The sequence below is a fragment of the Poecilia formosa genome, unplaced genomic scaffold, assembly GCF_000485575.1.
Source record: "Poecilia formosa unplaced genomic scaffold, Poecilia_formosa-5.1.2 Scaffold436, whole genome shotgun sequence".
NCBI lineage: Eukaryota > Metazoa > Chordata > Actinopteri > Cyprinodontiformes > Poeciliidae > Poecilia > Poecilia formosa.
This window is the reverse complement of record NW_006800375.1, coordinates 345,001-356,204: the sequence shown is the minus strand read 5'-3', so window position 1 is coordinate 356,204 and position 11,204 is coordinate 345,001. Positions and strand designations below refer to the sequence as shown.

General features: G+C 39.7%; 2 protein-coding genes and 1 long non-coding RNA gene across 8 annotated transcripts in view; 2 read left to right on the top strand and 1 right to left on the bottom strand.

Moving 5' to 3' along the window:
* The window catches only part of pla2g3 (phospholipase A2 group III), a 9,880-nt gene extending 7,224 nt beyond the window's left edge, over nt 1-2,656 (top strand). For all 3 annotated transcript variants that reach the window (XM_007577299.2, XM_007577298.2, XM_016663671.1), the window contains 2 exons: nt 237-347; nt 1,167-2,656. In XM_007577299.2, coding sequence (XP_007577361.1) covers nt 237-347; nt 1,167-1,422 — 367 coding nt within the window. In that variant the 3' untranslated portion in view covers nt 1,423-2,656. The remainder of the gene's footprint in view (nt 1-236; nt 348-1,166) is intronic.
* Nucleotides 2,042-3,193, bottom strand: LOC107833731 (uncharacterized). Its single transcript, XR_001659495.1, has 2 exons — nt 2,580-3,193; nt 2,042-2,539 (listed from the first exon to the last, which is right to left on the bottom strand). It is a non-coding gene; the product is annotated as an uncharacterized LOC107833731 (long non-coding RNA).
* A 633-nt stretch (nt 3,194-3,826) lies between these two features.
* Nucleotides 3,827-11,204, top strand: part of ttc28 (tetratricopeptide repeat domain 28) — a 106,729-nt gene continuing 99,351 nt past the window's right edge. For all 4 annotated transcript variants that reach the window (XM_016663668.1, XM_007577296.2, XM_016663667.1 and 1 more), the window contains exons 1-2: nt 3,827-4,277; nt 9,146-9,511. In XM_016663668.1, coding sequence (XP_016519154.1) covers nt 4,248-4,277; nt 9,146-9,511 — 396 coding nt within the window. In that variant the 5' untranslated portion in view covers nt 3,827-4,247. The remainder of the gene's footprint in view (nt 4,278-9,145; nt 9,512-11,204) is intronic.

Genomic DNA, 11,204 nt, shown 5'->3' with positions numbered 1-11,204 from the left:
GGAGACATTTCATAACACAGACCTAGACCAGGGCCAGTGTAAACATTCACCAGCTTATGTAAGACGGCAGCTCTCTGCTCTCTGACAGGCCTTCAGGTCTCTGAACGTTACCGTAGAGCCGCAGTATCACACAGGTTATCAGTCTGTCAGCTTATTTTAACAGACTTTTGAGCTTTTTTTTTTTGTTTTGTTTTTTTCCTGAAACATATCTGACGTTTCTCTGAATGTCCTTCCAGACTGTTCCACTCTCTGACTCAACAGAGACAACTGAGCAAAGTGGAGACTCTTCTGACTGGACATGTGTCTCAGTCCTGCTTCCTGCCCCAGGACTGCGCATCAAGCAGCAAGTCAGTATTTACAGAAACATACTGGTTTGTGTGTCTAATATCGCATAATCACTCTGTGGGAGAAACTCTTTAATTAACCCACCGTAAAAGTTTGTCTAAGAACTTTTAAAAAAGTGCTTAAAAGCTGTGCAAAGATGTACAAAAAGACAAAACATTTGGATAAAAATGTTAGTCTTTGATTGGCTGAAGAGTCTGTAACAGATTTTCATCTTCCATCGTGGCAAAAAGCTGAAAATGTATAGAATGAATAACAATCTGTTAAGTATCTCTGCATTCATAAAAATGAGTGCAGAGATGTGCTGAATTGTTAACATTAACATTGCATAACACAAATGGAATTCAGAGCTAAAAATTTGTGATTGATGTGAACCCAGTGGGTTTGTAAAAGCAACCAGATCAAATTAGCATTTTTCACATCCGAAGATCAAAGTATTGTCAATCCACAAATGTTAAGTTGGGACAAAATCTTGAGAAACAACCAGCAAAGACTGACAGATGTTATTGACGTCTCCACATTTACGAAGATTTGTTGCTGCATAAGTTGACTGTTCAGAGTGCCGCGTCTGAACCCATTCATTTTAATTTTAATTTTTCATTCATTCACTGTTTAAAATGAACATGCGGCATGCTGACATGAACAAAAGTTTTAAACGAAAAGCAGTAGTTTGAAGGGGAGAAAAAAAACCTTATCTAATTGACCCCTTATCTCTTATATATTCTACATTAATATAAGAACAGTAAAGTTACAGAGATGGAGATAACAGCACACACACGATAAAAACGTTTGTTTTATTTTTATTTCCTGCTTTGATTCATCAGCTGCACTGCTACGGTGGTGAAAGCAGAACTTCCTCGGCTTGACCCAACGAGTGTTGAAGTGGCGGAGCAGCGCCATCTGCAGGCAGAGAGATGGAGGGGCAGGAGGCCAGGCCCGACAAAAGCGAAGAAGAAAGACCGAGCTGTGAGACTTTACAAACTGTGTGTGAGAATGACTCGACCCAAGCAAACCGGGAAGAACAGAAAACGAGTCCAAAGCGCAGAACAGCCTCGTATCACAGGAACTCAGGTCAACTGAACGGCCGGTAGCAGGGAGGAAAAAAGACATTGTGAAATAAATGATTAAAAACTGTTTTATAGGATTTGATTCAAACAAAGGAACACATTTCAGCTATTTTAAGTTCCATTTTTGTTTCCCTCTGTGAAAGATTATTTGTCTTTCACAGAAGAAAGACAAATAAGGTGGTAATAATGAGGTAATTATTTTAATCATTTTCTGAGAAAGTTCCATATTAAAAGCCAGACAGATCAGTAACTACCTCAAGTAAAGACTAGGCTTTACATTTCTTCCTTTGTTTATAGAACTGAGGGGGAAAAACGTTCAGAATTCAGCCAAATTAAGTTTTAGTTGCTTATACAAATCAACCCTTAGCAAATCATTATTATTCTTATTTCAGCGATAATAAATAAGATTTTCAGTTGAAACATTAAATAAAACAGTTGAACATGGGAAAACTTTCAGACATAATTTCCAAGGCAACGCTGTTAAATAATGAGTGCAAAAGCAGAGTTCATCCTTCTGGAAATGCATGCTGTGTTGCCTCATGACCACGAGGGGGCGGTGGTTTCCAAACTTTGAAACCACAATCTTTAATCGGCTCTTAGACTGACAACAAAACAAGTCGTTTTTTCGTCTGTTCTGTTCAATAAGCAAAATTTGCCCCCAAGCAATGTATTTTAGTAAGAAAAAATAATAATAAAGAAATAAAATAAGAAATCAGGATACAAAGATTTTCACAATAAAGGTTGAATTTAATTTTTTTTTCTCAACATTTCTGAGATGATAAAAGGCAGATATTTATTTCACAATGTCTTATGTTAAGTTATGGAAACTTATTTGGGACCCTATTAAATATTGCACTATTATATATTTATTTGATCAACCTTTGAGTCACTGTGGAGCTTAAGCCAAACTCCTTCTGGAATCTGGTAAATGTAGTTCTTTAGTGAAATGTAGCAGAATTTATTTCTAAGACGAAAACTGAGCCTGAGGATGGTTCACGTCTTTACTGCTGTACTTCATATAATGTGTTCATCTCCTCCAGACCTGATGTCTGTTTCTCTCCCTAGTTGGTTCGAAAATGTGAAAAATGACAGCGACTTCAAAAATGTTGACACTCCTGTTACAACGCCACCTGTTGGTGATGTGAGAAAAAACAAACAAAAAAAAGTGACCATCATAAATCCTTTCAAATAAGGATAATGTGACCTTTATTAAGTGGAGTTCAACTGAAAAACAAACAAATGTGTCAGAAAGAAGGAAAAAAAATTAGACTTATTCGATTATGAGGGCAATTTTAGCTCTGGACTTTGACTAGGCCATCCCAGAACTTTAATATTCCCCTAATGAAGTATTTATTTTTCTTCTTGAAAAGAAGAAGAATTTCGTCCATCTTGATTGTATTTAAAGTAAAGTAACCCCAGAGCATGATCCTGCCACTAACATCCTTTGCTGTCGAAATAACAATTACGAATGAATAACTTTTCTCCAAAAAGCTGCACAGGATAAATGTCGCATGATATGCGGGGAAAAAGTTATGTTCTCTTTTTACATAAAAAACAAAAAATTAAAAAAAAATCTGGTGTGAACACGTTTGATAGCCGCTGTCCGTCTGTAGCCCAGCTCCTAGAAGCGCACGTTGAAGTTGTATTTGTACAGAATTTTTGTGAAAGCCTTTGTAAATTTTGGTTGGTGTTGCAATGAACTGGAAATCATTTGTAAATACTTGTACATGAGAAGCACTCATAAAAGTTGAGATTTATGAACATAAAAATGTTTTCATTGTGTTTTAGTTTGTCAGAGAAGGAAATTTGTAGCTGACGGTAAAAAAAAAAAAAGTTTTTCTTCTGGAAAATTTTAATGTACCAAAGCACACAAAATATAATCTGGTCCTCACAGATTGTAACATTATTGAAGTGTGACCTGAAATGGAGAAAATACACATGTTCATTATTAAGCAAAAACAAAGCAAAATAAGAGAGAGAAGCTGCTGGGGAAAAGGTAGAACACTTTAACCAGAAATAGAACAGGAATGGCTTGAATAATCATGAGAAAAGCAGGAGGAAAGTTGTTGAATGCGTAAATGACAGCATTTTTCCTCCAGGTGCTGCTCCTTGACAGACTGGCGCCCTGGGTGGACTGCCCATGCTAAGAATTTTTACACACCAGTTCAGTTTGGATACGGGCAAATGAACCAGTTTTTTCTAAAACATTTTTCCAGATGGTTTAAACTCGGTGTTTATAAAAATCTAATTTCCCCACAACAATGTTAAAAAAAAAGTTTCTGGACATTTTAGAGAAGATATTTAAAAAATATATATATAAAAGATCAGTTTCCTGTTGTGTTTGCTTTTAATTTTACTCGTGCGCGTTTAGCTTTCATGTCTAAAAGAACTAAGTCCACGTGGTGCTTATTCCCCCCGCACACACCGTCACTGTGTGCGGCTTTGTCGGGCCTTATAATGTCCATCAGGTAACTCAATTCCCCTCTGATGTCATGAGGAGTAATTGAAACCTTGCTGAGAGCTGCAGCCATGGAGCCGACCGGATCCCCGCCTCTCACCGGACAAAAATTCCGCTATGGGGAGGATCGGCAGCGGGGAACATGGCGCATTCACTGCGGATTAACTCACCGCCGAGAAAAACTTTGGAAAGTGGCGATGTAACGCGCGCGTGCGGCTGAATCGTGAGCGGACTCGCAGGACTCATCACCGGGGAACCGACGGCCGACTCCTGGGCTTGTTTTGGATGGTGTCGGAGGCTTTTCCTGCCCTCCCTCAGTTCTGCTGCTGCTGCTGCTGCGGGATCAAAGTTTGGAGCAGCAGGCGGAGGATTTAGCGGAGATGGAAAAGCCCAGAGCGAGGAAAGAGAAGGTGAGGCCGGTGGAAACGTAAATTGTGGGGGTGAAATGTGAGGACTGCCGGAGGGAAAAGAGATAAAGAAAAGAGTTTGCTGGAGCTTTTTTTTTTTTTTTTTTTTTTTAAATAAATGCAGGTTGCTCACGTATTATGAGGTGTTGACATCCTTCAGGATTTATGAGGAAATGTCTGAAAACATAGGCTGTCCAAAGCTGTTTGGGGCCCTGAGCAGAATTTGGTTTGGGGGCTTTCCAACTGACAGTCACCACAGCTAACCCAGTGGCTTATTTACTTATTTTTAATCACTATTTATGCATTTTGCATCCAACATATCCTTATCTATAGTATAAATTATATATATATATATATATATACTGCTTAGTAAAAATTGTTTCATGAATAACTTATACTTAACATTATTTTTATATTTTAAATGTGCTCATTTAAATCTATTTAGAATCAGTTGTTTTTTCATGTAGAAATTCTGTTATATTTTAGAGCATGAGTCACCAAACTTTTTGCTAAAGAGGCTCTTCATGAGTACTAAGTGATACAAAGGGCTGCCAAACTGACAGTTTATTTTTTTACATCACTTAATCATTTATGTGATTTTGAACAGGCACTGTGTTGGAGACCCCTGTCAGAGGTTTGTACCTGTTGAGTGGAAAATTTAAGCTTCAGAGCAGTACTCCCCCACCGTGCCCCCATTCTGCTCCTTCAAACTAGCCAGCACCTATTAGCAAACATCTGGTGGAACTGTGCATCTGCTGAGCTCATTACACAAGCGACTTCTCAGTCTGAAGTTGGTAAAAATGTTTTTAAAGGTTGATAAAGGAGCCATGTGGTGATGACTTCCTGGAGGAAGAGTTTCAGAAAAAGCAGAAAGGCCCAGTTTCAAGGCATCAAATTATGAAGTCAAATATCTTTTAAGTCATATTTGATATATATACAGCATTTTTATAACAACTGAAGGTAACATAGTTACTTGGGAACTTTTTGGCAATGTTTTGGCTAACCAACAAATAGTCATAGATTTTAGAAAGCTAACACTGATCATCGTGAACATGCATCCCAATGTGAAATAAGGCTGAGACAGTATTATACTATTATTCTTATTAGTAAGAATAAAAAAACTAACATTTTTTTAGCAAATTAAAAATATGAAAAGAATAGGAAGAAATTTCTTTAGTCAGATGTAACCAAAATGTAACTTTTTGGCCTACAGGCATGTGCTACATGTAGCAAAAAATAAAATAAAACCAAAGGGTCTGACCATACCTTGAACACAACATTCCCACTGTGAAACATGGTGATGGCAGCATAGTACTGTGGGTATTACTGTCTTCAGGACACAGAGGGAAGCAGCAGATTTCAGACCGGGCCAGGATAGTGACCCCATGACTGGTTCAGTCAAAGTACAGACCTAAACCCAACTGAGAATCTGAGCCATGACTCGAAAATGAATGTTTGCAGATCTAATGACTGAGCTTGAGCCACTGGTGAAATTGTCAGGAGTTCATTTCATATTTGGCCACCAGCCTGTTGTTTGATACTTCTTAATCTTAAATTAGAAGATCAATAATCATATTCAGGTGGAGCAGTCATTCTTTCTATGGAGATTTTTCTCCTCATATTGGTGGTGTTCTTCAGGAATGTCCTCCCTGTGACCTGGGCAGAGTCGAGGGGCAGTGAATAGTAAGACGGGACGACAGGGGAAGCGTGTGTTTGCCAGCAGTCTTGGAAGGACTGAGCAGGATATTCATGCTGTGTTCCTGTTGCAGCGCTGCTCTACTGACTGCAGCTCCAGCAAATTCTTCTTTAAAACTTTGATCATCTGTGTGTCTACTGAAATATGCTTTTTGTTATGGAGCAAATGCAACATGCAGGGATATTTATACAACTATAGATTTATCCTGCTGAGTGTCTTATTGAGTCTTTTTTCTTCTCACCTGACCGTGTGCGTGTGTGTGTGTGTGCGTGTGTGTGTACGGTACTGACCAGCTAACACAAAACCCATTCATCAGGTGATGCTGTTTTGTGCTTGATTATGTATTTAAAATTAGGGGTGTTCCAATACGACATTACCGATATCGCTGCTTTGAGTGTTGACCGATACCGATATCGGCCAGATAAGATAACAGCAAGAATCATACACACTTTTGTTACGTATTTTGCTGTGTGAAATGTTAGGAAATAGTTGATCTGGTGATACTAGTCAAGCAGAGAACAATAGTCAACAACAACTGACCCAACCATTATCAACCAATGGGTCTGTGTTCAGGATACAAGCACTGCTGGATACAAATGCAGGAGCAGACTAAATTCTGGGATGGACTAAATGCTGGAGTGGAGTAACTACAGGGGTCGACAAAAGGCTGGGGGACACTAAATAGTGGAGCAGACTAAATTCTGGGTTGGACTAAATGCTGGAGCAGAGTACTTCTATCAGCTTGCGTATATCAGAGATTATAGATCCGATGCTGTTTTTCGGGCTGTTTTCCAGACCGATTTCCGATTTCAATGTGGGATCGGGACAGCTCTACTTAAAACAAATAATGTGAAGGGAACAGTGGCAAACAAGGTAACTTGTTTAGCCACGCAGCTTCTCCTTCGTCAACCCTTCACACCTGTGAAAAGCCCAAAAGAAGCTGCTCTTTTAAATCTTCCAATTATCAAAAAAATGGGGGGTGGGAGAAACACAAAATGGAATCTAATCTAATCTATTAAAAATATGACAGTTGACCAAAGTGTTGGCTAAAGTTTTGTTTTTTACAACTTTATGCACACACGCATATATACACGTATTTGTTTTGTTCTGTCTTTCAGACAGATTAATAACTGATGAGAATGATATTCATCGTTTTAGTTTTGGTCTAATACATTCTAGATGTAATCTACATCTGTCATTTATTAAAAGAAAAGTGTTTTTTCCTGTTAGCTAAAAATGATTTATTTTTATGGACCTCTGTGAATGGAAAGCTGTTGTTTTCCATTCACATTTCCATTGCATTGTTATTTTGTAGCAGTTCTACATGAGTGCAACTTCAATAAAGATATTATGACAACAAAAAAAGAGGTTGTTGATATCCAGGCAGCGATGTTTAGTTTGATGCCACAGTCATCCCGGTTTGTTCTTAGAAATAAAACCCATTGAAATAAGTGGAGGTGGATAAACAGGCTTGTTTAAAACAATGAAAACCTCCACAGAGCAGATGCTTCACTCGTATCAGAAACGTGAGACTGACAAACGCCTCTGGTCTATTTCAAGTAAATCTTAAGTACCACTTCAAGTTTTCTGGCGTCTTCGTCAACAATGTTGGCTGATGCATTTTGAAGGTTTAGGAATCCCTTAAGCTCGTGTGTGTGCGTGGGTGTGTGTGCGTGTGTGTGTGCCTGTGGCAATTTGTAGAGAGATAATGACGGCCTTGGTGTAAGCTCTGGTGAAAACCCGGATTTGGAAACACCAGATCAGAGGAGGCAGCTCTGTGGAAGCGCCTCGCTCTCGGCCGTAGTGAGAACATTTGAGCCCAAGTTTCAGCAGCCGTGGCGATGGGAATAAGAGCAGAACCCACTTTGACTTTGTCACTTTTTTCCCCCCGCATCTTCCTGAAGAGTTGAAGTGGTTACAGCAGAACAGAGACGTGAACGCAGCAGTTTTTCACTGCATCATAAAATTCATATGAGGCAGCTACTGTTTGCTGTTATTTTGGGTATCTTTCCATCTTCAATAATGTTTTTTTTTGTGTGTGAAAATGTAACTGACAATATTCTTTGAGTGGGCTGTTGTTTTAGTGACGGCTTCAAATACTGGAAAATTACACTTAAATCAGTTTTTACTTCTCAAATGTCTGTTTTATGAAGCATCATTGAATGGAATAGTTTCTAAAATCCTTTCAAATTTTCTTTGTCCTTGAAATAATCCTGACATGATGGATAATTCAAAAAATATTTCTAAGTTTTAGTATGAACACAGATCCTTTGGAGTTCAGTGCATCCAGTGTAATGTTTGGGTTTAGTTTTTTCCTGTTTCCATTTGGATGAACTCGTTATTGTCCAGCCAGTCCAGATCTCACTGCATCAGATCGTTCTTCAGTCAGTTCTCAGTTGTTCTTTGTTTTTCTTTAGATCCAACTAAAGAAAAATGACCTGCATGTCTTGTTTAATGACATGCAGGTCAACGTCAATTGGTCTTTTGAGCATTTTTAAAACAAAAGTTATTTGAATCCAATACTAAAGAAATAAAATATGCTAGATTCAATTTCTACGATGGTGTACGATGGCCATTGTAGATAAAATTTAACATTGAGTACATTCCCACCAAAATTTCTCAGACATTTTCTAAGCAAAAACAAGGAAATTTCTGAGTTTGAGAAATTAAAAATTTTCAAGAAAAAATGCAGAAATTTTTAGATTATTTTTTTTAGTTTTTTTCTAGAAAATGTCTGGGCTTGATTTCCTCCAAAATTTCTGAGTTTTTTGGAGGAAATTAAGTTTTTTTTTTTCTACAGTGGCCCTAATACACATCTGATGATTCAGATGTAAATTATATGGTTTTGAATATGTTGTTCAAAGTAGTAGTGTTTTTTTTACAAATATGATTTCTGCAGGATTTTGGTTAGACCAAATTCCATGGGAATATATTGGACAGTAGTCTGATGAAGATCATTTATCTATTAGCCTGGTGGTACGACAACTGTAACGAGACAAATGTTATCTCAACAATTGAATATGACAGCTACTCAATGTAAAGCAGTTATTTAAAAAAAAAAGAAAAGAAAAATACAAGTAATTTTGATGATGTTTTTTATTAATAGACACAGAAATGTGTTGCTATGTCTTGCTAAGCGTGTCCTCTTCCTCTTCCTCCTCCGTCTTCTCCACAGTTCTCCCTTTTTGGCTCTCGCTCCACCGGCAGAGCCACCAACCCTTCCTCCTCATCCTCTCGCTCTTCATCTCCCGGGATCCCCTCGGCCCAAGTTGGGAAAAGGCTGGATCGGATTTCTGGCTCCGGCGGTCCAGCCGCCCTGAGCAAAGCTGAGTTCTTGGAACGTGTGCGCCGCAGTAACCAGGCCTGCCAGCAGGGGGAGTTTGTGCTGGCTGTTCGTCTCTACACCGAGGCCCTCACCGCGGACCCGCAAAACTGCATCCTGTACAGCAACCGGTCTGCGGCCTACCTCAGACTGGGACAGCACGCCAAGGCTCTGGACGACGCAATCAAAGCCCGTCTAATTAACCCCAAATGGCCCAAGGTAAGACGTTTGACCTTTGATGACCTTACTGCTTTAATTGTAGTTGTCGGTTGAGCAGAGTAATTGGATTTAAAAGTGTAAGTAATGATCAGGTCGGAGAAAGAAGAACAATGATTTCCTGAGATCAAAAGTCAGAATTATTTTTATTTCTTGGCGCTAATCGTCTTCGGTACACCAGCGTAAAATGTTGCTCAAATAAAAGTTAAACGTCTGCAACTTGTGGGATGTGGTCAGCTCCAGCTGTGCTTTTACGATGCCTTGTAAAAGTGTTATTTGTGATAAACCAACGCAAAGTAGTGTGTAATTGTGACTGGAAACCAAATTTTTGTCTGGAGGTTGTTTTTTTTTAAAGTGTTTCACACATTTTCATGCAGCCATCCTGAGTGAATACTGCGTGGAACTGCATTTAGCTCGCTTACAGCCGCCAGTCCTTTAGGGAATGTCTCTAGAGCAGGCGTCTCCAACTGTCGTCCTGAAGATGCAGCTTTTGCCAAACTTGATGCCATATTGAAAAGGTAATTCAGTTATTTGATTCAGCTGGTTGGAAAGCTGTTTGAAATAAAAACTACTTGGTCAAAGTGGGTATTTTTATTTTAGAGTTTTGTGTTAATGATGCATCTATAGTAATGACCCTAAATCAAACCACTCGCTTGAAGAAAACCAGATTTAGACCGCATGAATTGCTTCTCTCCTCCCCCAAAGGCTTGAAGTGGTCGCTTGCATCTAAACAGTGGAAAGTCAGAGAATATACTCCGAGTCCTTCAAGTCCTTTCAGAGAGGAAAGTGGGCAGTCGGAGGACTACCTCTGTCGGGACAGCTGGTTCCCAGCCAGCTCCGCTCCGCTTCCTTTCACAGTGAGAGAGAATGGACGGAAGTGGTGTTTGGGTGTGTATCCGAGCAGTGTGTGTATGTGTGTGTTTGTGTGCAAGTGTGAGATAGCTTTGCACGGCTGTTATTTTGTTTTGGAAACCCTGGCGAGGCCTTGGCCCGAGTTTGGTACTTAAAGACAATACCAGAAGCAGCATTCCTGTGTGTGTGTGTGTGAGAGAGAGTATGTGTGTGTGTGTGTGTGTGGGTGTGTGTGTGTGTGTGTGTGTGTGTGTCTGCATAGTGGCGGTGTCATTGCTGTGAGCTCACTGCAGCATTCGCTTTGGGTCAAAGCTAAGGTCAGAACCGATGAACTACCAGAAAGAGAGAATCTTTCTGCTTCACTTCCTTCTTTCTACCCTTCAGTCGGCCATCTTTGCTTTCTTCTCTCCTCCTTTTCTTCTTCTGTGTTTGCCTCCCACAGTTTGTCCCATTGCTGCCCCCGCTGACTTGTCTGTTGGCACAGCACTCTCAAACACGCGCATTATCTGAATCTCACACACACACACACACACACACACACACACACACACACATGGAGCGACTCGGTCATGGGAACGGAGTGGAGGAGTCGGTCAAAAGTCGCTGAAGTTTGGGTGCTTATCTGGATAACAACAGCGCGCAGGCAGGCTGGCAGCGCTTCTTTGCATTTCGATGTTTTCGTTTCGTTCATCCGATGCAAAGATTTTGGAGAAAGCCTTTTTGTTTCTTTGTGATTCAAATGAAGTAAAACTTGCTGCAAGAGCGAAAGCCTTTCCTTTGTCTGAGAAGAAGTTTTTATATGCTTACACCGACCAGGCTGTTTGCTGTCGTCTCCACACACACA